The sequence below is a fragment of the Carcharhinus amblyrhynchos genome, chromosome 16 (assembly GCF_965287045.1).
Source record: "Carcharhinus amblyrhynchos chromosome 16, sCarAmb.v2.hapA, whole genome shotgun sequence".
Classification (NCBI taxonomy): domain Eukaryota; kingdom Metazoa; phylum Chordata; class Chondrichthyes; order Carcharhiniformes; family Carcharhinidae; genus Carcharhinus; species Carcharhinus amblyrhynchos.
In genome coordinates this window covers 24,775,438-24,802,126 of record NC_137339.1, presented here as the reverse complement: position 1 = coordinate 24,802,126, position 26,689 = coordinate 24,775,438, and the positions used below count along the sequence as shown (strand labels likewise).

The following is a 26,689-nucleotide window of genomic DNA, read 5'->3' as shown; positions in this document are numbered from 1 at the left end:
TCCAGGCTGGAGCTGCCATGTAGCATGATCATGCCACACAAGTGCCAGGCAATGACAGTCTCCAATAACGGAGCATCTAACCATCACTCCATGACATTTATCATCACTGAATCCCCCACTATCAAAATTCTGGGAGGTTATCTATAGCCAGAAACTGAACTGGATGAGCTATTTAAATACTGTGGCTACAGAGGTCAGAGACTCGGAATCCTGTAGTAAGTAACTCACCTCCTAACTCCCCAAAGTCTATCCACCATCAAAAAGGCGTGTCAGGAGTGTAATGGGATACTTGCTACTTGCCAGGATGAGTGCAGCTCTCAACACTCGAGCAGCTTGACACCATCCAGAACAAAGCAACCTGCTTGATTGCTACCCTATCCACAACTTACAAGTCCTCCACCACTGACAATCAATGGCAGCCAAGCTTATGATCCATAAAGATGCACTACAGGAACTCAGCAAGACTCCTTTGGCATTCCCTTCTAAACCCACAATCACTACCAAGGACAAAAGCAGCAGATAACTGGAAAACACCACCTGGAGGTTCCCCTCCAAGTCACTAAGCATCCTGACTTGGAAATGTAATCACCATTCTGTCATTGGCTAAGTACAAATTATGGAATTCCCTCCCTAAAAACACCTTAGGTATACCTGCACCTCAGAAATTGCAGTGGTTCACAGCAACAGCTTACCTAGCCAGCAATGCCCACATGGTAAAAATGATTAAAAATGTTTAACCACAACCATTTCCATTTGCCCCTTTTTCCCCCCCATGAAATTGTCATTTAATCTCTCTCGCGCTCAACTCTGCCCCAAACCTTTCCTTTTGTTATTTTCTCCACCTACTTTATTTCAATGGCATTTAACCCATCACATTTCAGAACTGAAGGAGGATACGAGAGTCAAGTTCAACTGGAAATGATAACTACATCTCTCTCCACAGATGCTGCCAGACATGCTCTTTCCAGCAGGTTGGTTTTCATTAAAGCAGACAACCAAGGCTTACTCTTACCTATTTGAGGTGTCCTCCCAAGCAGAAAGTAATCATCTAAGCTATTATAGGCTATCCTCCTCTCTACTGCCTCCACTGAATCAAAACTTAGCTATTGAACATTAGCATTGCACGATAGCAGCTGTGCACAGAATTAATGGAACAGAACAGTCATTTGACTCAACTCAAATGTTGGAGAGACAGGTTGCTAAAGCTTTTCATCTTGAATCTTAAGGACAAATGCAAGAATTCCCTATTTCAAATGAGCTTGACAATTTATGCTACAGAAGAAAAGGGTGATGAGTTGGCAAGTCAATATTGATAAACCAAAGCGTTCACAAAAACCCGACAGTGCATGAGGCCATTTGGCCCATCGAATCTGCACTGACAACAATCCCACAGAGTCCCCATTCCTGTATTTACCCTACTAATCCCTCTAACCTACACATTCCAGGACACTAAGGGGAAATTAGCATGGCCAATCCATCTAATCCACACATCTCCGGACTGTGGGAAGAAACCAGAGCACGTGGAAGAAACCCACGCAGACACTGGGATAATGTGCAAACTCCACATAGACAGTGAACCAAGCCAGGAATCGAACCCAGGTCTTTGAAGCTATGAAGCAGCAGTGCTAACCACTGTACCACCAGGCCACCTGCTGTGGGTCAATAGGCTGCTTAAGCTCATGGGTAATTCAAAAAAGGCTTGAACATGTTGCTTTTACTTACACAAAATGAGTCCCTGTGTATCAATGTGTGTTGTTTCTAGCAAGAAGAAATGAATCATGAAATAGAATTATGAAAGTCTTGCAAATAAATAACATTTGAAAATACTAGATATACTGAAATAATTTCTCAATTGGGTAAAAATAAAAGACCAAATTTTACACTAAATGCATCTTTCAGGCGTTCCTGATTACAAGTCATGCTGCATACATGCCATTTTATTCTGACCAACTGGGTGGATACATTTTGTTTTTTACATTCATGTTACTAGCAGGCATGGCACAATAGTACAGTGGTTAGCACTGCTGCTTCACAGCACCAGGGACTTGGATTTGATTGCCAGCTTAGGTCACTGTCTGTGTGGAGCTTGCACGTTCTCCCCGTGTCTGCATGGGTTTCGTCCCACACTCAAAGACGTGCTTGGTTGGTGAATTGACTTGCCCAGGCGCTGGACCGTGGCAACAAGAGGAATTTCACAGTAAATTCATTGCAATGTTAACGTAAGCTTTACTTGTGTCTAATAAATAAAACTTCAGCACAGTGCATTGTATCCATTCGCCACCTCAAGTACTGGCTGGGAGGAATGCGCAGCTTATTTAGTCTCACTGCTCTGCAGGTCATACCATTACTGGAAAATTTTCAGTCACCAAATTGGCGAATTATTTACCTTCACTGCCATTTGACCCAGAATAAAAGATATTTTAACAAGGTTTCCTTTAATAACCACTGAATGATTGAATTTGCAACATCTAGTTAACACACAATGGTACTCTGGAAATATGACCGTTTAAGAAATAGCCTAGGACACACAAACAGACTTGTACACAAACAATGGCAAAACTGATGAAGTTTCTACAGAAGTGAACTTTGGTGGACAGACTTGATAACAAAGGATAAGGTTTGGAAGGTTTTTATGCAGACGATCTGGAGCTTCCTTGTGGAAGGCCCGGTAGATATCTGGACGTTCTTACCAACAGAGCTTTGGCATGGAGGTGATTATAGAGCCAGGTCCATTCTTTCTAGTCTTAGCTTTCCAAATGCAGACAAATTAGACTCAAATAAAGATTTGCTGGCAGCAGATTGATAACCAAATATGGAATTGCAGGGAAAGCCAGAAAAGAAAAGCACAGCCTTTCTTAACAAAGAACAAAGAACAACCCAGCACGGGAAACAGGCCCTTCGGCCCAACAAGCCCGCGCCGCCGCATCCTCCTACACCTACCCTGCCCTGCGTGTATGCGAGTGGAACCCCTAACTTAGCCAGATTCAGGAGAGAGTAGTGTCAATTTGGTATACCAATCAGCATAAGAGCACATCTTTGGGGTGTGGGAAGAAGCCGGAGCGCCCGGAGGAAACCCACGCAACCACAGTTTATTCCCTAAAACATACTAATTTATAAAACCACAGATCCAAAACTTGTCTCTGCCATATAATTTCCAGTAAATCACTAGCCTCTGCCAGTTTTCTCTATCAATTAAAGCAATTTCAATTCAAGGCGGACAAACAGTACCCTTCCCCCCTGTATTGTGTTGGTCAGGTGATTTCTGAGAAAAAGTTAGGCTTGCTCCCAAAAGTTTTTTTTGAACTAATTTCATCATCCAAGAGCCAAGATGATGCAAGGTCTTGCCATATTTTAGAGAAAAAAAGGATCATTTTGAAAGATAAAATTTTCTCAACATGAGCCTCCAATAATAAAAGGAAACGTGAACTATTTCACATTCAAGGTATGAAGATAATTAGGGCCATTTGGATCCAGAATACAGCCTTTGTCCAAACAATGACACCAGAGCCAAATTCTAGCAACAAGACAAAAGGGACTTCCTTTAATATCAACACAGCGTTTGTCAAAAATGTGGCAAAGCGCTCCAGCAAAATTGGAGTCAATGGTAATCAGAGAAACTCGTCATGTGTTGCATCATATCAAGCACCAAGGAAGGTGTTCGTGATAGTTAGAGATCAATCATCTCAGTCCCACGAATAGGACAAGTTCCTCAGGCCCAAATATCTTCAGCTGTTTAATTAATAACCTTCCTTCCATCAGAGGGCCAGAAGCAGGGGTGTTTGCTGATAATTGTCCTGCATAAAGTTCCATTCACAACTGCATCACTGTCCCTTGAGTTGTTGGATCAAATTCTGCAGCTCTTGGTACTTAAACCATAAAGACTGCAGTGACTCAAGCACACAGTTCACCAGCACCTTCTCAAGATAAGACATAAACGCTGGCCTCGCCAGGGGCTTTCGCATCTAGTGAACAATTAAATTTATCAAAACTAAATGTCATTAAAAGTAAATTTTGGCTGTGCCAATGATCTCAATACTTGGTTGGCCATTTAGGACTGAGAAAAGGAGAAGCTTCTTCACTCATAAGGTGATGCACCTGTGGAATTCCCAACCACAGGATGAGGCATGCAGAGGCCAGGTCAGAGTACATATGAAGAAATGGATAGATTTCTAGATGCTGAAGGTGTCAAAGGGTATGGGGAAATACGACGTTACGACAGAGGATCAGCCGTGATTATACTGAATGGTTCAGCAGGCTCCAAGGGCCAAATGGTCTACTTCTGGTCCGATTTTAATTGTTTCTACACCTCATGAATAAAAACAATTGCAACACAGAAACTCAATTTGTTTGCCATATTGTTTTCCTGAAGTTTAGCATAAATTTTATCAAGATTTTCTGGAAGAAATATCAGTACTCTCACTTCTAAAACAAGGCTGAATTCAAGCTCTAATTCACAAGAACACAATTCACTAACACTTCCATGCCTGATTTTAATGCTCCCCCTCAGGGGCAGTAACCTCAAGTGCTTTATTTCACTCTCTCACCGAATTTCCTCCTAAGCTGCTGCCAGTGCTAACCATGCAAACGTTCTTTGCATCCCACTCACCTCTCCAATGTTGATGCTGTGGGCTCTGCCAAATCAACAACTAGTATTTATATATTGTTTTTAATGTAAAACAACACTCCAAGACGTCTCACAGGAGTATTATAAAGTATAACACTCAGCCAAATTAGGAGATTTAGGTTTGGTATCCACAAGCTTGATCAAAGAAACATGTTTAAAGGAACACCTAAAAGGAGGAAAGTGAGTTAGATAGGGGAGAGATTTAGGGAGGAAATTCTAGAAGGGCCCAGTAACTCAAAGTAGGGTCACTAATTGTGGAGCAATTAAAATTAGGGACGCTCAAGAGACCAGAGTTAGAAAAGCAAGTACTTCAGAGGGTTGGGGGACTGGAGGAAATACAAAGATAGGATGGCGTTAGCCATAGAGATTTGAAAATAAGGCTGAGGAATTAAAAAAAAAGAGATGTTGCTTAATTAGGATTCTCTCGGTTCAGAGGTGGGTAGATTAGACTCGATGTCAGTTAAAACATTGTCGACAACAGCCCCAATCCTCAGCTCCCTCCTTAATCTATGTTCATGTGAGAAGGTCCTTGCCATTTATAAACTAACTGTGGACAAATGCATTGACATCATTACTTTGACACAAACTTCACTAACAAATGATAACACTTTACTCCTTAAAGAAATTTCCTGCCCAGCTGAACCTTTCACCGCTTGACCAGGTTTGGATGACCGTGGTGGCAGCATTACCAAATCACTCATGGATCTGATGCCATTGATCAGTTCTGACACGTTTTCTCCTTTAGGGAGCTCACTTTGTTCCACCCAGCACCACCCCCTCACCCATTATTGCACAATTCTCCTGCACACACCCAAGCATTATGCCAGGTTTGTCAACATCTTTGCTGCTGTCCTCCCTTAGCCTCTGGGTCTGCACCAAGAAATTCTGTGATTTGAAACACCTTTCTAACTCATTATGGTGTCTCGGCTCTCATTCACCGTCACTCCATTTAAACTTCCCTTTTTCAATCATGACCATCTGGTCACCCTTGCCATTTCCAGCAGCTCTTCTATTCCCATAAAGTCAATCACTGATAAGAAACCCTGTCCAGACACACACAGACACACAAATTTATCGTCAAGTTTGGTTGCACCAGCAAAAGCACCATTGGCTCCAGTTCTTCTTGGCAAATTTATCCATTGCATTTCAAGTGGATTGTTGAATAAAGGAAATTTCCTGGCTTCTCTTCAGGACAACCTGTCTTCTGAAATTCTTCTCTCCTCCAAATTCACCCTCAACAATGAAGGCTTCTCTCTCATAAAGGCGGATACCACACTGTCAGTTGGCTCAACTGTCCCCCTTCCTTTTCCCAGGCACTTGTCCTATCCACTTGGTCCACATCCATTCCAGCATAAACTCCAGTCCCCAGCCATCTGGGGTGAATTTTCTTCTCCATCTCTGAGGCTGAACCAGATCAATAGTCAACTTGATGATCAATTTGACCCGGAGATCAGCCAGCAACCACATCTCCATTCTAAAACCAAGATCATCTACATCCATGTCTAACATTTCACCACTTGGACCCTGCTTCAATCTGCTGCTGAAATCCTTAACCGTGCCTTTGTTAGGTCACTGTTCAAATGCTGTTCTGGGTGGCCTCTCATTTTGCACCCTCCGTAAACTTACATTCATCCAAATCTGAAGTGCTTCTGTAACCTACCATATACATAAGTACCACCATGCACCTCTCACCCGTCTGTTGACCTACATTTGCTCCAATCCCAGCAACACCTCAAATTTCAAATTCTCACCTGTTTTTCATTAACTCCACAGCATTACCACTCTATTATTGTAACATTTGCCATTTTGAAGGCCAATTCTGGTCTCTGTTCCCTTAATTTTAAATCATTCCACCATTGCTGGCCAGGCCTTAGATGCAAGTTCTGAAAAGCACATCTTAAAACCTGCTTCATTACTGTCCAACATCTTCTGTCACACAGTGTCAAATTTTGTTTGATAGTACCCTTATGGAATTCCTTGTGATATTTCACTATGCTAAAAGGACTATTTGAGGACAACTTCTTGTTTTTGTCAAAGACCTTGTCTTTGTGATAATAAATTAAAATCAAGGTCCAGCTCTAATGACTATTTCACTGGACTAGTAACTCAGGCTTAGATTTAGAAACTAGCAACATGGGATCATCCCACCACAGCTGTGGGAGAATTTTTTATTTTGCTATTTACATAGAGTTGAAAACTAATCTCAGTTTCAGTCTGCTGTTTCTATCATCCATTGTTGTAAAAACCCATCTGGTCCACCTTTAGGAAAGGAAATCTGCCATCCTCTGTTGGTCTGGCCTATATGCAACTCAAAACCACAGCGAAGTGGTCCTCTTTTAAGGACTTTATTGATCTCAAGATCAAATTAGTGATGGCCAACCAATGCTGGCCTTGCCAGTGATATCCACATCCCATGAATGAATAAATTAACAGGTGGATGTAAACAATCCAATTTATCATCACACTTCTGAAGAGCAATGTCCTGGTCACTGCTCATCCCCCAATCAGCAGTGAAAGAGATTAACCCATCATTCATCACTGATTTTTCTTGGATCTTGCTATGTGCAAACTGGCTGCTGTGCTTGCTGTCAACACGATTTCAGAAATAATTTACTGCGAAGCAGTTTGAGGTTGCTTGGCAATGTGAATGGCACTACATAAAAATCAAACATTTACTTTTTTTTTCAACCAACACGCTCCTCATCATCCACTTCACCAGTCAAGCAATGCCAAAAAGTCATGCATTTCACTACTTCGAAGACACCATTCCAAGTTTCATCAGCAATACATTTATGTAGAATTTTACAGCGCACACGGTAGCCTATCATGCCGACTTTTAGCCCCACTCCCCTGCTTGTTCTCTGCTGGAAAACTGCAGCTTTCCAGAAGTTCTAAACCACCTAACAAAGAAACATTGATCTTCTCTAACACAAATTAAGCACACTGCTCCAACTCTGATTATCCCAAAATCCATTATATATGTGCCTCTGAGATCTAATTTCAAACACATCAATTTCAGGATATGATCTTACTAAATTATTCAGATTTGTAGTCAACCGTTTTTAAAGGCAAGTAGATTGTGCTTTTAGAAAGGCAAGTAATTATGTTGACGCTTATTTACAATTTACCACATCTATATGCACAAGGAAGGATTTGAATATATAAACAACGTGCTCTGCCAAACAAAAGTAACTTTACATCAGAGTCACAACCAACTATTTCAAACAGTGAAAATAAGTTATGGTTTACACAACTTAGACCAATATCATTTTCTGTAATCTTTTGGAAGTGTTTAATATGGTGCTGCTGCAAAAATAAAGTCAATGCTCTGAATTTTACTGTTAAATAACTCAAACCGATCAAGAATTGAGCAAAAGTAGAGCCATTTGTTGATAATACGGCACATACCTAACCAACTCCAGAAGTTCCATTTTTTCAAAAAATCTCTTTATAAGGCTATAGGTCATTCAGTCTCAAGCTGCAGCTTTACAGAACTCGCACAAAAATTATCAATGCCTATGAAAATTAAAGAAAAGGTGCATTCAAGATTTATTGTAGAACAACATGTTATGCAATCTTCTAAAAATGTTCACTTAAATTTATATGATCAGTAATATAGACATCCCAAATTCCAAAATGAAGAGCCCCTGGTTTTAAATGTGGCATAAAACCTGCACAATTATTACAGCGTACAAGAACTTTTTCTCTTCATCCCATTTCTCATCAAGAGTTTTCTCAGCAGCCTGTTCCTTTTAGGCTGGAATTCTTTCTTCCAGTCTTCCAAACTACCTTCCTAAATAATCAATTTGGCTGCCCCAAGGGTAGCCCAAGCTAAAAGGACTAAAAGCACCAGCTATACAATTAAGTTACTACTCTCCAAACGCGCCACAACAATGCACAAACAACAACACAAAATTATGTCACAGGAGGTGTGTGTTACTTCACTGTCATCGGACTGCGAATATAGAGGGAAAAATATTGAAGTCACAATGTATAAAATATTAAATCAAAACAAAAATAAACAATTAAGAATGGGATCTCAGAAATGTGCACTGTGGGAGACAAAAATCATTTAAAAGGAGGACTGCTAAATATTTACAAGCATTTTTGTTACCTCATTAAAAAGATACTTGTGCTTTAAATAACAAACTTAACTTTCAACCACAAGTTTAACTGCCAGCTCATATACAAACATGGCAACTTATAAGCCATGGGGCAGTTCAGGGTGAGCTATCATTTCGCAAAACTTAATGCAGAGGCATGAAATCTTCCAGAAATGCATAGCAGCACAAAACACATCTTTTTCCTTGCCCCATATTGCTGGATAATTCATTAATAAACACAACATTAAAACTTGCCATTATCTTACAGCAAAATACAGGGCCTTTTTCTCAGAATTATTGAGGTTTTTTTTTGGATCTGGCTGAACTGTCATTCAGATTTGAAGATATTTATTTTGGCTCCCTTTCCAACCTTGACAGTCCACAAATAATACACAAAGCATCAACAGAAAATTAGACATAATCCCTCAACCAACGTAATAAAACTAACACTATTTATTCATTCCATAAAAAAAATAGAATTCTCTATTTGGATGCAAGACTACCCAGCTTCTTCTGGTTTTACATTCAATAAGCAGTGCTGTCACATCTCTAACATTATGATAGACAGCAGATTAAGTTCAATTTCACAACAGAGCTTTCTTATAATGTTTTATACATTGACACCATGCTATTTCTCTTCTGTCCCAGTCATCTTTATCTGCCATCTAAAGTCAAACTCAATATTCGAGATATGAACCGCTGAAGTAACTCCATAAAATATAGCACTGCTCCTGCTGCGTTTGTTTTTAATTTATTCAGGTTCGTCTGAAGATCTCTAACCACAGCCAATAAAGTAAATCTACCTCTTCGAGGCTTGTGATTATCAAACTCTGGATTTAATTCTTGTTGCAACTGAGCTGCAAGAAATCAGTGTTGCCTTTTGGGATACCTGACACTGAGTAAAAATTGAAAATGCAGATCTGGCAGCGTCAGTGGAGAGAGAACAGAGCTAATGTTTCAAGTCTGGATGACCCTTCAGCAAAACTCTGACGAAGGATCATCCAAACTTGAAAGGTTGGCTTTCTTCTCTCTCCATAGATAGAGATTTTCCAGCATTTTCTATTTTTGTTTCAGATTACAGCATCTGCAGAATTTTACCTTAACTAAATAACTAAATAAAAACTATTCAATTTCCCCAAATATCTGAGGAGCACAAAAGTAGTCTCATTTGAAGCTCTAATTTACAATTTCATGACATCTGGTTTAACTTCACATGTGCAGCCATAAAGATTCAAACGGCTAACTGTTAACTTACAGAATTGTGGACTAAACAATGCATTTTTGACAGATTCATACCTCATTGATTGCAGTCAATCTTCAATCTGGCAATGAAATTCATCATATACAAAGAAAGCCATGCATCTTTGAGACACATCTTTAAACAATAATCTCCACTTAGTTTTAGTAACTTGTGGCAGCTGAAACATTTGGTCATGCAAGCAAATAACAATATTTGTATGTACTAAAAAGACATTTTCTCTGAATTTCCTGGAGCCATGATTTTTGATCACACTACTGTGTCAACTTGGAAAATTGCCTGTGAAAATATTTAGAATATGTAAACAATTACCAGCAATGATATAGCTGATAAGGTTGTGGGCAGCATTTCTTATAGTTATTTATTTCCCTATAATACGCCAGTGAGTACACCAAAATACTTAATTGGCCTGAGGTTTTTTTGGATGTCCTGAGGCCCCAGAAGGCACTATATAAATAATTTATAAAAAAGGAACTCAACTGCTTGGAAGAGTTTACCATTTCTTACAGAATAACAAAGACTTGCCACTTCTGACCTCAGGGAATCCCAAAGATCTTTACAGCCAGTGAAAAACTTCTGAAGTGGAGCAATGAAAAGAATGCCAAAAATGGTCAGAACTGGTGCTCCTTTAAAACTTGAACAGTGATGTGAAGCAGAATCATGTCAGATTCCCAGCGCTCCACAATTTCAATGCAACAGGAATGATGCAAAATTTATCTGTTGCCATTTTCTCCCTTGGTTTTCCTCTTTGTTTTCACTCTAACTGGATGGCAATTAATGGCTAATGTTCCAACACCTACCCCTGGTGTTGTCAGTTCAAATGGATATTGTGCAGCAATTTTCTAGCATCCATTAATCCCAATTTCCTACTTTCCTATTTCACACAGCACCACGCACAAGATGAGAAACACATGACAAATTAATTGTAATTTAAAAAGTGATGTCAGCTGGTGCCATACATATTCAGACCACATACTGATGGTACCAGTGGCCATCATTTGACATCTTGCTGCGTCACCTGGTTAGATGTAAAGTCTGCTGACACAGTTAGGTGTTAATTGGCAGCCATTAGTGTAAACTGCAAAGCAGCCCATATGGCAGTGCGTGAGCACAGTTGCAGCAGTTTAAAATGCACATTCTTCCAAACCAAACTGATTCTTAATATTTTAAATATATATACGAATGCATTTAAAAATCCCTGAATCTAAAAAACTACTGGAGAGTTTACATTCCCTGTGCCGCAGAGCTGTTTTGGCTTGTCACAGATAGTGGTCTTGAGGAATGGACGATTTGGCCAGGCTGTGTCAAACCAAACCTAACTTTTGAATCAATTATTAAGCTTCTGGGCCCATAAAAAGGGAATTGTATTTTTTAATTTGATCAATGCTAGTTTTCTTAAAACAATGTCAACAGTTTCCCGCAAACCAAATTTGTTGAACTTTTTTTATGTCTATCTTCAAAGTGCTGTTAAGTGCGAACATAAGGTCTGGCAACAAGCCCATCACCATCTTCCCAATTTGCCACATCAACTCTCTCTTTCCCTGTCCTTTCAGAACAAGAAAAACATCTGCAAAGCAGAAAAGCGTTCCTTAAATAGGTCCTTAATCAATGAGAATTAAGAGATATACCCTTGTTAGCCTCAAGCTTCCAAACATTTTAACATGAGTGGCCAGAGACCATGTGTGATCAGATCTTTTGCACGAAATTCCAGATGGAGAACATTTTGATTCCAAAGACATTATTGCAAAGAGAAAGGTGTACAGAATAAGTGATCTCTGACTAGCACATTCAAAGAACAGAAATATCAAAAATAGGGGATAAGTCAAATGTCCATTCATGTACATACGTGGCTCCAACTTACATATAGAGAAGCATGTAAAAAAAAACTTAAAGTCCTCAGAACTGTGGAGTTTGGAAAGGTACTTTACATTCAAGAAAAAGCATGATTTAAACTTAGAGCACTGATCGAGATAAAAATCTATTCAGACTCTGTGAATTCAGACTTCATGAATTGAGGGTGCCTACACCCGATATGAACACGACTGAATTAAGAAGACAAAGTTCAGTGCTCCAACACTTGGCTATTGTCCAGGAATTCCTGGCTACCACTGCTGGAAAGTGCGTGGATAGGATAGGTTTGGCTATAATGTATTTCCAAGACAAATGCTCAATGCCAAGTTGCTCACCTTAACAGCCATACGAATAAGGTACTTCCCACAAAATGAAGTTCACAGAACTATTATTTAAGTCAACAACACATGGAGTTGACGACTTACAACTTAACAGTTTTTGTCTTAGATAGCAGCGATTCCATTTGGAAGGCATGGACTAATCTGGAACAAAGCTCCAAAGAAGTCTGAGGTATGTCTGTAAAAGTAATGTGCTTTTATAAGTTGACTAATGATGGTCTCATCTTAACCGCAAGCACATTGTACTTCTTAATGATCAGCAAAACATCTATTTGCAGTTTTCACCGCAATGAAATGTTATTCCATTTCCAGTATACATCAGCGCACAGCTATTATGTTTACTGTCACCTAGCTCATTGTTCCTGATGAGATCACTGTAGAAGCCATTTTTCAGCTTAACATACTGAGGTCCGCTGGAATACAAGTTTATGCATTTATTAGGAAATGAACATCACAGATCTTAAACTAGATTTGAACTATACAGGATGTTTAAAAGTATCAAATCAAGTCCAATTATGATCAGATCTTTACTAGTTTTCCCACACTTCCTCCTTTAAAAAAGTTTGTTGTTTAGTTGAAATAATCATTATAACTTTTGAGTTAGGTTAATTTGTTTTTGCTTACTGTCTTTCTTTGTCTCGCTGTCCTTCCCCTTCATCAACGTAGTGCCAGTTCCTCCCCATTCTGTCCCAGGATTGTCCACGATCTCCTAGTGCTTTGAAAAGAGGAATCCTACCTGGAACCAAACAGCTAATTAGCAAATATCTCATTATTGCACATGAGCACTGTTAATGGAATGTCATTAGTAGTCAAGGACAAAAGTATCAGAAAATGCTGAGTAACTACAGTTTCAATTAAAGACCAAATTTGGACATTTGTCCACATTATATGAAACATTTTAATAACAATTCATAAAATGCAACCACAATATTCCTTGCTCCTACCTCATTTGCCACTTCTTAATACTGATGTGAAGCATAAAAGATGAAAATTAGACCACAAAAATATAATACTAGTGAACACATAATGGACAGCAAAGTGGCACAGTTTTCAACACTTGCCACACAGCATCAGGGACCCAGGTTCAGCTCCTGCCTCGGATCACTGTCTGCATGGAGTTTGCACACTCTCCACATGTCTGTGTGGGTTTCTTCACAAAAGGTCCAAAAGATGCATGGGTTAGATTATTTGGCCATGCTCAATAGCCACTTAGTGTTAGGGGGATTAGCAGGGTAAATGCATGGGATTATAAGGATAGGGCCTGGGTGGGATGTTTGTTGGTGCAGAGGTGATGGGCCAAATGGCCTCTTTCTGCACTGTAGGGATGCTATGATTCTGAGAGAATGAACATTGCTATAGAGAATTTGAAATCTTAACTTATAACTAAAAACAAGTGACACTTTTTGACTGCCTCGGAATGTAATCTTTTGAAAATGCAGTATTCTATTAATCTATGCAAATTATAACTAGTGCACACAACATACAATTTTGGATATTTATATATTAACGTTCACAGTTTAAAAATGGCCTTTTGTGATCACATTTATTGTGCTGGTAACATCTATCATCAGCACACCATTCAAATCTACATCAAAAACAGATTTCAGCCATTTGTAAGACTGTTAGCGAGTACTGAAATACAGAGTCCAAGCAAAATTGAAGTCTGGGGACTGAAGGAAAATGCCTCCACTGACTCAACTCAGACTGACCACAAAGGAAGATAGTTGCAATTATTGCAGGCCAGTTGTCCAAGCCACCGCACATCACTGCAGTAGTTCCTTGAAGGAAGTCTGTTAGTCCCAACCATCTTCAGCTCCTTCATTACCTTCTTTTCACCATAAGGCCAGAAGTGGCGAAGCTTGCTCACGATTGCCATGTTTCGTATGATTCGCAGCTCCCTCTATGCCTTCGACTCCCCTATCTTTGGGAAAAGATCTTGTCTGTCTATCTGATCTAAGCGCTTTGTTCTTTTATAGACCTCTAAAAGATCACTCTTAAGCCTCCAAAACTCCAAGAAAAAAAAAGTCCCAGTCTATCCAGCCTCTTCTAACACACCATCAAGTCCCAGTAGCATCCTAGTAAATCTTTTCTGCATTCCTTCCAGTTCAGTAATATCCTTTCTACAATAAGGTGACCAGAACTGTACTCAGTATTCCAAGTGTGGCCTTACCAAAATTTTATACTTCACCAAGCTGTCCCAACTCCTGTAATTAATGTTCTGACCAAAAAACCAAGCATGTGGAATGACTTCTTCACCAATCTGTCCACCTAAGACTGCTTTCAATAGCTATCAACCTGTCGCCCCCATCTCTTTGTTCTGTGACTCTCCCCAACATCCTATCATTGACTGGCGAAGTCCTGCCCTGGATCGATATACCAAAATGCTTCACCGCGTATCCTATGAAGCATTTAAGAAAAATAAATTCCAAGGTACTTTTCAGTTACCCTTAAAAACAAGAACTCAATTTGTGCATGCCCACACGTTTCTACTTTTAAAAGGCTAATATTTCATAAGCAATATCAAGGATATCAGGTTCAATCCATACTATTTTGAAGGAAGGTGTATTCATAACAGTCATACAGGTTGGCTATCAACTTGCAAACCCTTCCACCAAACAGCAATGGCAGGAGTTATGTAAAGAAAATCCTGGTGAGCCACATGATGCTAACTGACCAGATAACTCGAGCACCTATCATAACTACTCAAAACTCTGGGCCACAACACACATTTAAGAGTACATGTTGCCACAGCAACTCGTGACTCCTTGCCATGTGTTGACTCAGTTGGTTTGACACCCAGTGTGGATCAGATTGGTATCAACAGCTCAGGGGTACCAACAGCACAGGGTTACATTTCCCCATTCTGATTGAGGTAGATTCAGGACCTGCCTCTTTGCCCAACCCGTGATGTGGAGTTTGTGGAACTTGGGTTGGACTTGCCTTTCCACAGAGAACTGAAGAATTGAGGTGGCTTTCCTTTCCAACATGTAAAATTACAGAATGCAGAAGCTTACTTTTAAGCTTTCAGAACAACTTTCTATGGCGTCACGAAAGTCACAAGGTAACTAGAGAACATGGAACTGGCCTGTCTTATAAGACCGAAAGACGTGGGAGGAGAATTAGGCCACCCTGCCCATCGAGTCTGCTCCTCCACTTAATCATGGCTGATACTTTTCGCATCCCCAGACCCCTGCCTCTTCCCAATAACCCCAATCCCCTTATTAATCAAGGTCCTCTGTCTTAAAGACACTCATTGACCTGGCCTCCACAGCCTTCTGTGGCAAAGAGTTCCATAGATTCACCACTCTCTGGCTGAAGAAATTCCTCCACATTGGATGGCATCAGCCACCACTTAACCCACTCTCTTCACCTGTCCAAGTCCTTCTGCAGCCCCCCACTTCCTCAGTTCTACCTGTCCCTCTATATAACCTTGTATCATCTGCAAGCTTAGCAACAGTGCCTCCAAATCGTTAATGTATATTGCAGTCCTAGTACTGACCCCTAAGGCACACCACTAGTCACTGACTGCCATCCTGAAAAAGACCTCTTCATTGCCATTCATTGCCTTCTGCCAGTCAGCCAATCCTCTATCCATGCCAGGATCTTACCCTTAACACCATTGGCACTTAATCTATTTAACACTGTCCTATGTGGGACCTTGTCAAGGGCCTTAATCTAAATAAATCATGTTCACTGGTTCTCCTTTATCTAACTTCCTTGTTACCTCCTCAAAGAACACTAACAGATTTGTCAGGCATGACCTCCTCACGACAAAGCCATGATGGCTCAGTCTGAGGTTATCATGCACTTCCAAGCACTATGTGGTCTCATCTTCAATAATGGACTCTAAAATCTTGCCGATGACCAAAGTCAGGCTAACCGACCTATCATTTCTCATCTGCTGCTTTCCTCCTTTCTTAAACAGCAGTGTTACATTAGCTATTTTCCAGTCCTCTGGGACCCTCCCTGCTGTGATGTGGAGATGCCAGCGTTGGACTGGGGTAAACACAGGAAGAAGTCTCACAACACCACGTTAAAGTCCAACAGGTTTATTTGGTAGCAAACGCCACTAGCTTTCGGGGGTTTGCCCCTTCATCAGGTGAGTGGGAGTTCTGATCACAAACAGAGCATCTAAAGGCACACACAGTTTACAGAATACTGATTAGAATGTGAGTCTTTACAGCTAAACAAGTCTTGAAGGTGCAGACAATCTAAGTGGAGATAGCATTCCGGACACAATGATGTGTCTTGTCTCCAGACAGGACAGTATATGAGATGTTGCAAGGCCAGGCAAGTCATGGGGGTTACAAATAGTGTGACATGAACCCAAGATCCCGATTGAGGCCATCCTCACGTGTGCGGAACTTGGCTATCAGTTTCTGCTCAGCAATTCTGTGCCATCTTATGTCGTAAGCCTACCTGCCTCTAGTGATCTGTGAAAGATCACCACCAATACCTGCACAATTTTCTCAGCTATCTCTTTTAGAACCCTGGGGTGTAGTCCATCCAGTCCAGGTGGTTTATCCACCTTGAGACCTTTCAGTCTTGGCTCTTCCAAACCAACCCATTTCCTTAATCACAGCATTTTTTAAAAATTTATTTCAATATTTTTGCATCCACCACCTTATTCATTCAATACATTAATCACTTCCCGATAATTCTAAATACTAACTTTGTCACCTTGTTTTGCTGTTAAAAGCTATACTTGAATTAGTGTTCCTGATCCTCCTTTTCCAAACCATTTACTGTCTTATACGTCTCTATATCAGGAGATAAGAGGGCAACTCTCCAGGTACCTCCTTTCCAACTTAACTGCTCAATCATTGAGATTTTGTTCACAGCTCTAGCATTTTCTACTCGTCTCAGTGACCACAATACATGTGGGTGTTACCTCTCACTGGAGTACGAGTAGTTTCAGCATCACTTGCTCAAGACTTTCACGCCAATGTTCTGGCTTCATAGTTCTGCATTAGATTTTCCCCACTAAGTTTTGCACTGCAACAGTTTGCTTCAATAAATATTTTTCAATTTCATGCTTTGCCAACCTAAAAGCAAGTACTTGGTTCACACATTTTATCAGAAGTTAATGAAACTTTTTTCTGAAAGAAAACTTGCCGACACTATTTCATGCAAACCATCAAAACACGAGAAATAACGGCCCAAATATCACACTGTTGGTATGCAATAAATACTTTTCACAAAACACGACCCATCCACCTTTGAATGGAATTCAACCATCCCTCACTTTCATGCCTGGAATTCAGGCATTTTCTGTCTTGTCATTTCAAGAATTGGTTCATGGTTACTTTTATTCAGTGATCTAGTTGCAACTAATGGAAGGCAAATAGCTCATGATTTTCATTCACGTTCTCAACATGTACAATGACGGCTATCCCTTGATATTCAAAATACATTACATTCACATTCAGTTGATTTTGCTGCAGCATTCCAAGGATAAAATTAAAAGATGCTCAAAAATTTTCATTATTTCAGTCATACAATTGACAAACGGTGGTTGATTCCACCACTTATAACACGAGTGTTTCGGGGAGTATGATTTCCTCTTCTTGCAAAGGTGACATTACCAGAATTTTTAATCCTGACAGTAGCCAGTTACCAACGCAGAGTCAAATGACACCTGCTCTACTCCCACTGAAGAGGCTAGAATTCAGGAAGGAGCGAGCAACTCATCACAGGGAGAAAATAAGATTTCTTCAGGCATTATAGCAGCCATTGTAGTACATAACAAGTCTCACAACACCAGGTTCAAGTCCAACAGGTTTATTTGGTAGCACAAGCTTTTGGAGCACTGCTCCTTCATCAGATATATACACACTCACACACAACACATACAGACTCAACTACAAGATAATGATGGAATGCAAGTCTTTACAGGTAATCCAGTCTTTATAGGCGCAAACAATATGAAAGGAGAGGGGAATAATGACAGGTTAAAGAGGAGTGAATTGTCTCAAGCCAGGCAAGCATCACAGTACATACAGGTTCTCCATTTGTACAACACAATTCTTTCCACATTGCAGCAAAGCTTAAAGGAACAGAAGTTGCAAGAAAAATATAAGTTACTTTTTTCTGTGCCAAACAACTGAGTGTAAACTGCGAGATATTGAGTTGGGCAAAATTAGATTGCAACATTCCAGAGTACGCCAAACTAGAAGAAAGAATTGGCTATGTAGGTGGATTTAATGAAAGAGAACCTTTAACCAGGTGCATATTTCTAAATTTCAATTCCAGAGCTTGGGGTCATAGTTTGAGGATAAGGTGTAAACCTTTTAGGAGTGAATTGAGGAGAAATTTCTTCACCCAGAGAGTGGTCAATCTGTGAAATTCACTACCACAAAGTAGTTGGAGCCAAAACCTTGTGTGATTTCAAGAAGAAATTAGATACAGCTCTTGGGGCTCAAGGGATCAAAGGAAATAAGAGGGGAAAACAGGATCAGGATATTGAATTTGATGATCAGCCATGATCAAAATGAATGGTACAGCAGGCTCAAACAGCCAAATGGCCTACTATAGCTCCTGTTTTTTAATGTTTCCTATGTTTTTAAGTAAGCTGTTTTTGCCCAAAATAGAGAGATGCTAAAACAATCAACTTCAAAATTGACATTACTTAAAATAAACAATTTGTGGTCAATATAAATGACTTCATTTTAAACTCAGACCTGAAGTGTTCATTGTATTGCCATCACTTTCAACACTATCTCACCACATACCAAAATGAACACTGGCACAATAAATCCTCTCTCATTATAAGTCCCAATAAAACTCACCATCTCAACAAATCACTTATCGTTTTCATCATAATAAAACAATGGGTTTCAAACATTAGTATAACCCTTATTGACATGACAATAATCACACCCTTGCTATTGAGTAACTAAGAAGCTAAACTATCTTCCTTCTCTGCCTTTCAACACAGAAGTAGTACCTTTGATAGGTCATAGTTCCTTGGGTGGGTCATCCTTTCATATTTTGCCAAAAGGCCACTCTCTTGTTGCCCAAACAAATAGAGATAATTTAACATGGACGAAAGTTCAAATCCAGACTTGCTTCAACACCACGACGTACGCTTCGACAGGAATCAACTGGCCAGCGAACCCCTGGTCTGTACTTTAAGACTGAACTGGGTGGTGCATTAATACTGAGTTTTTGATAGAGCTGTGATCTTGAACAATTTTTCAATATATTGGAAAAAGAGTTAAAAAGGCACAGTAAATCAATCTTCAAAACTTGACTACAAACCTGCAAAAGCAAAACACCATTAACAATTACTAACACAAGCAGATTTCTCCTCTTCATTTTCTTGCTCTTATTGAAAACTGTTTCACCAACTTCCTGTTATAAAGCTACAAATTACTTCAGGGCATCTGAAGTTTAGTCGCAGAATAAGGCATCGGTCCAAAGGAAATGCGGCTAAAGCTCCCCCTCCTCCACCCAAGCCAGAATTTTATCTGTATTACTGCGAATATTCTGCAGAAATGCAACATGAAAAGCCAGGCTCTTAGTGTAAAAAGTGGTAAATATTGAGACTAAAATATATGGAAGCACAAATCAGGTTTTAGTCTTTCAACTGTCCTATTGAATGTGTCACAATTACATGAAGTAAACCTTATCAGCTACAAGTGGTTCTGATATTTGAGTGGGGCTGCAATGGGGTGGGGGCAGAGGGGGAGCAGTGAAGGGGAGGAAAACAAGTGGGTTTCACGCTAACGAATGCAATTCAATGACCTCTATTCGGACACATATACACAGATGATAGATAGGGGCAGAATTAAGCTCTGTTTTGATGCAGTTTTGTTTTTCTTCCCTCCCTCATTCCACTGTTGAAGCAGGCTGCTGAAACTCGAGTGCCTTGGTTCACATTTGAAGAAAGCTGGTTTGGGCAGGGCACTGGGGGCTTGCCAGAACATACGTAACTATACCCCAGCATGAGTCACTCCCTACAGAAGGGAGAGAAGGAAAAGCCCGAACTGACTAGCCCCATAGTTTACAGCTCGTCATTTTATTTATGACAAAGTAAAAGCCACATTTCTCCTCGCATTTTAGCAGTAACTGAAGTTACCTAGTACCATTAACAGTGAGACACATACTCCATCCATCTGTCTTTTCAGGAAACCACCTGAAAAGCTGTATAACCAATGAAATATTATTGAACCAGGCACCTAAGGACATGGTTCATTTTCATACAATCCCTACAATGCAGAAGGATGCCATTCGGCCCATCAAGCCTGCGCCAACAACAATCCCACCAAGACCTGATCCTCATTACCCATGTAATTACTCAGCTAATCCCCTGACACTAAAGGTCAATTTGGCATGGCCAATCTACCTAACTCTCATTTTTGTTAGCAACACATATAGAACGTTTTTTGTCCATGTTGAACAGTTATAACATCTCAGGGTAATGTATGGCAAAGCTATTCCAGCACTGAGATTTTAACTTTTTAGCCTCAGATACAGTTTGAACTCAGACAGAAAGTCTGCGAGTTCTATCTGAAAAGGATTTCTGTTTAGAAAATGCCAGCCTTGTAGAATATGGTCAGGGGAACAGGATACATTTGCATTATATATACACCAATCACAAAGTCACGCCATACAACAGGCTATCATATATAATTACAGGTGAATAATGAGACTATTACATCCTTGTCCACAGAGAATTCCTTCAAAAGTACCAATACAACTATCAAAAACAATGCATTAAAAGTTATATACAACAACAAATCTAATTTATTTAAAGATACAGCTTAAATGCTGCAGTCTCACTTATGGGGTCCCAAATATGAGAACTTGGGACACTTTACAGCCTGACTTCGAAGGGACACTGAAGTTGTTCAAATATAAGTTACAGCATGATACTAGATGTCTTAACTTTTCTTAAATGTAACAACCACAAAATTAACTGTGCAAGGTATGATTTCCTACCAATTTAACTATTCAATGTTCTTTTCATCTTCTACAACTAATCTTGAAATATTTCTGCACGAGAATACCAAAACCCTGAGAGACATTGTCTCGTTGCAAAATTTGATAGGTTTATTTATATTTCTCTCTTTCCGTGTAAAGTTATTGATTTTGTTCTTTGTTTTGTACTTTTTCAATGCATTGATGGGATTATGGGCTTCGCTGGCTGAACCATCATTGATCACACATCCCTAACGGCCTTCTTGAACCGCTGCTAAGGTGCAGACCGACCCAAAGTACTGTTGGAGAAGGATTTTGATCCAGTGACAGGGAAAGAAAAGTAATACTTCACTTCATCCCGCAAGTACTCAGACAAAACGTTCTGAACACTCTTGGCTGCCAACTTCCATGCTACATCATCATTGATATGTTTTGATGTTTGACTTAATTTTCTCATGCCTTCCTTAATTTAACTTTTTTATACATTAAGCTGTTACTGCTTTCTGAAAAAGCACCAATAACATCACAGCAAACCAAGTACAAAGTAGCCCCAAGCTACTTAAAATAAAAAAACCCCCGAGGTAAGGCAAAGAAATATTTTGGTTTGTATCAGGAAACAATAGATCCGCAGCAATTCTTTTAGCTCCACTCCATTTGGCAACATTTGTTTGCAAATTGAAATATAAATCTATATTTGGCTAATAAGATAAATAAATAAGTGTTTGTAATCACTGTCTAATGAGTTGGTACACTTGAGTGCTCAGTGATTTTAATAAACATTTGGATGAAAGATTACATTCTGAGTATCCTTGCTGCTCAAATGAGCTACAGGAACTCATAAGCAACCCTCATCCAAAACTTTGGATAAAATATAATCTTCCTAATCCAAGTTCACATGGTTAGCAGTCCCAAACCACACCTTCTCAGAATTGAGGCCAAAACAAAACTTGTTACTTATTCAAAAGATTTCCATGATCAGTTTAAATACTGATCAGTAAGCAGGGTATTTGCTTCGTGGGTGTTCCAGTCATAATGGCTTCCTCCCCCCCCCCACTCCATCCATTTTGAACAGGAAATTTATAAACGGGAAACTCCCACTTGCACACAACTGAAAAAAATAATTACCACAAAATCCCCAAGTGGAAAAAAATTCTGGGCAAGTATTGGTACATCCTGCTGTCTTTATTTTAAGCAAACAAATTTCCAACTCTTAAGCATCACCAAAGAGATTACAAAATTCCATGGATAGTTTGATATATCACTGCTGATGATCCTCTCAGAGATAATTGCATTCACTATTTGAAACTGTGTCACAGCTTGACACAAGTCAAAGTTTAGAGGTATGGTCAATAAGTACAAATTAAGTTAAGGCGTGCTTTTGTCAGAATTTACACTACTCTTGAAGATCCTCAAGTAAAATTGAGATGGAGGCCCTGCTTGTTGTCTAAATGTGCTTCCTTTCAAAACAATACTTAAGTCAAGTACAACAGTCTATGTCAATCAAAGCAAATTATCATGATCCATTACTATTACTAGAATATCTCAAATCCATCTTATTTCAGGGAGTTACTGTGATTATTAACTTGTGTCTTACTTATAATTAACATTTCAAATCCATGACAGTCATGAGTTAAATGTTGTGTAGCAGTGATGCAGAAATCCTTTAAGGCAGAACTTCAGAGTGCAGTAAACACCTTAGCTCATTGTCAAAATCATGGCCAATAGCCATTACCACTGAAAGGAACAAATATCAGAATCATAGTAAAAGGAATACATACAAAAAAATTAGGGGACAAGGTAGGTCTAAGTGAAAACATCGACAAGAATGACCAGAAATGTAACATTGAGGTCCTCAACACAGAAACACAGAATGCATTTGTTCAAATACTCCGCATTCCAAACATGTTTCCCCATCCCCCTTATCTAAGAGCGTGGCTAGATCACAACAAAATTTTCATTCTACCCATTTATGTATTTATTTAGCCAAACATCTGTTCTTCTCATTGGATAGCACAAATATCTGCCCAATTTTCTCATAATTAACCCAGAATAAGCTAAGTAGATTTACCCAGCTTCAATGTTTTAAATATCAGCACCAATTCATAGCATTTCTTTCTGAAAAAGGATCTGTGGGAATAGCTTCAGGACCTCCTCACAGCCTCCCAAGCTTCCCAGACCTCTGGTGGCTTCACCATATGGTACTTTTGTTAACTAAAACCAACCAAATAACACTTCAATATTCTACTGGAGTTCAGCAATTCCTTTAATATTTCGAATGAAAAAATGTCATGAATGCAAATCACTGCAGCAAATGCTGCATTTAGTAACATCTATTTCACCTATTGACAAGGTCTTCTAACGTGGAGTACAGATCAATAATGCTGGCAGGAGGATCTAGAACTAATCTTAAATCTTGCATCAGTTTTGCTGAACTGACCATGGGTTTTGTTTCATTCTTCATCTTGGCCACCAGTTCCTCAACCCATAATTTCCCTTTAAAAAAAAACACCACATCCCATCTGTGAGAAATTATTTTGTTGTTTCTCTGAGCAGGTAACCATTGGTATGTATATACCAGTAAAGTTCCTTAAAATTAATATGTATTCCAAAAGCCAGATCTGTAGTAAGTCAACAAATCGGTTCCGAGTGATATTTGCTGCAAACTCCCAACTTTCAAAAAAATTTCAAGTATTCCATTTTAACAACCTGTACACTAATTTTTTGGAGAGATTCCTAATCAAGTATAAATATCTTTGATTTGACAAATGTTACTGTTGAAATTATTTGTGTTGTATATTCAACAAAAGATCCCCAAACACGACTAACAATTTCTAAAACAAGTTAGAAAAACCTAGGTTTTCGCTTGCACAAGGGAATACCTTAGAAACATGTTTGCACAAAACATCAACTGTGAAATCAAGAATATTTCACTCGTTGTTTCAGGACCTAGCAGAGAACTGTTTCAAAGAATGGGGAAGCCTTTTCTGGGACATCTCTGCTCTCACTGGAAACTCCAACCAGGAAGTGGTTGAATAGGACTGCAACTGTCTCCACAGCTCTGCATCTGTGTGCATGAAGTGTTGGAGAAAACTTGCACCAACAGAATGGAGGATGTGGGCAAACAACACCCCAGCCATGGCTGGTAGCCAACATATAAAGTTTTCCGACCAAAGTGGAAACCCCCCTCCTGATGGACGTGGGTCTTCTCTCAATATTTTAAATTAGCATGCCTCGACGTGAAAATCAAATTGAAAGTTACTTTATTTAAAAAAAAATCAAAACTTTTTGCACTGTCGTCTCTAAAGTTTCAATAAAAACAAGACTCTCACTTTTCTCTACATAGATTGATGTGTTATAGATCGCCAATTTATTTCACAGTTCCAATAACTGAAGGCTTCATTTTCTGTTATGAATGATCCAATGAGTGAGATCAACGTAATAGGCACATTACCCATTTTCCCTGCCTGCTTAACGTAAAATCCCACAAAAAAGGTGAACAGATTTGATACTAGACCAAAAGAAAATCGAGAGATTCGTTAAGAGCAGGCAATAAATCATGTACTTAAATCACAGTGGACAGCAGTACCTAAACACACAACATCCAACTCCTAGCACTGAAAACACCACAAGCTGTGGGCGCTGGATGTACTTCAGCCTGCTACCTGTTACAGAAATCACACCTTTAAGAAACAGCAAGCCTTTCAAATTGAGATAATCCCAAACACCCGTAATACTGATCAACAACCCAAAGGGAAGATTGCACATGGGCGAAATCATGTGCCCAGACGAAGAGCTTAAGGGCCAACTGGGGGGGATAAAATGGGGATAAAATGGGGATAAAATGGGGGGGGGGGGGGGGGGGGGGGTTTGAGAGAGAAAGAAGTTGGTCAATTTCTCCCCCCCCCCACCCCACCAAACTCAGAAACATAACCGTTAGAAATGGGAGTGGGGAATTAAATTTGTGTTATGAGGCGTGAGGATTTGTCTCCCCCCCCTCCCTCCCTGATCAGGCGGGTTAAGCTGTTTTGCTACTTGGGTTAATCCCCAACCCCCCTCCCTCCCTCCGCAACAAGCAAGTCCCTCCAGACAAAGTCAGGCTCGAGTGGGAGACAATACCCGGGCAGGCCGCGGACTCGGGCCTCACCCCCTCCCCCCTCCCTCCCCACCCCCCCGCCACCGCTCTCTCTTCCCTCACCGCACTTTCCCAAAGACTCTCCACTAGCTGTGAGGTCGGGGCGGCGGGGTGGGAAGGAGAGAGAGTTGGCCTCCGGTTTGGTGTGAGAGAGAAATAGAGAGAAGAGGTGGGTGGGGGTCTGTGGAGCCGAGAGACGGGCGTTGACGCAGCAGGAATGGAGTCGGGGCCTCTTCTCTCTCTGTGCCTCAGCCCCATCCCCCCCACCCAACCCTTCCTCTCCTCCCCCCTACACCCCCCCCCCCCAACCATCCAGAGGCCCCGAGGCTCAGGCTGCTCTCAGTCCAAGCTCCAAAGCTTCCCTCCCCGCCAGCAGGGCAAAGCTGTAGTAGCAACAACAACGCGCGCGCGCACATACATACATACACACACACTGAAATATATACCGTTCAACGAAATCCAGCCAACACTCACCGATTAACCCATCTATCTATATGTGCAACGGCCGAGGGGAAAAGAGAGAAAAAAAAAGAGGCCACCCCAAACCAGTCACTCCGGCACAAGAGGGAGGGGAAAAAAAAATGATCCCGACAAGCTGCTCGCCTCCTCCTCCTTCTCCTCTCAGCCCTGAGTAACCAGGAACCTGCTTTTCCCCCCTGCCCCCTCCCCCAGCGGAAACCACAGCCTGGTATTGTGGGTAAAGCAAAGACCCACCCCTGCTTCATCCAACTCAATCACACACCAATATCACACAAATACAACAAACCCCCTGCCCTGCTTCAACTCAGTCACACGCACAAATACAGCAATCCCTGATCCAGCTCAATCACACGCCAGTAATCACAAACACTCACACAATAAACCCCTGCCTTGCTTCAACTCAGTCACACACCAATACCACAGAAATACAACAAACCCCCTGCCCTGCTTCAACTCAGTCACACGCACAAATACAGCAATCCCTGATCCAACTCAGTCACACACCAATATCACACGCACTCACACAAATACAACTAACTCTCTGCCTGCTTTGACTCATTCACACACCGATATCACACACACTCACACAAATACAACAAATCCCCTCCCTGCATCAACTCAATGACACACACACACACACACAGGTATAACAACCCCTGCCTCATCCAACTCAATCACACTCACAAACAGAAACACAACAAATCCCCTGCCTCATCCAACTCAATCACACACACACAAATACTAGCAATCCCTGATCCAACTCAATCACACATAAATATCACACACATACAAATACAACAAGCCCCTGCCTGCTTCAACTCAATCACACACATATATACATGTACAACAGTCCATGTTTGCCTCAAATCAATCACACTCATGGATACAAAATTCCCTTCTGCTGCAACTCAATTGCACACACAAATACAACAGTCCCTGCCAACTTGTTTGCTGAGGACACCATCACTGAGGATCAGATCT

The 26,689-nt window shown here is 40.4% G+C and overlaps 1 protein-coding gene across 5 annotated transcripts in view; it reads right to left on the bottom strand.

The window, feature by feature from the left end:
- LOC145353900 (zinc finger and BTB domain-containing protein 46-like) overlaps positions 1-25,881 on the bottom strand; it is an 84,087-nt gene extending 58,206 nt beyond the window's left edge. For 3 of the 5 annotated variants that reach the window (XM_080204864.1, XM_080204867.1, XM_080204868.1), the window contains exons 1-2: positions 25,703-25,881; positions 12,799-12,910 (exon numbers count right to left, since the gene is read on the bottom strand). In XM_080204864.1, coding sequence (XP_080060990.1) covers positions 12,799-12,857 — 59 coding nt within the window. In that variant the 5' untranslated portion in view covers positions 12,858-12,910; positions 25,703-25,881. Of the gene's footprint in view, positions 1-8,032; positions 8,141-12,798; positions 12,912-25,702 lie in introns of those variants that run through there. The other 2 variants (XM_080204866.1, XM_080204865.1) reach the window with 2 other exon arrangements.
- Positions 25,882-26,689: the final 808 nt, after the last annotated feature.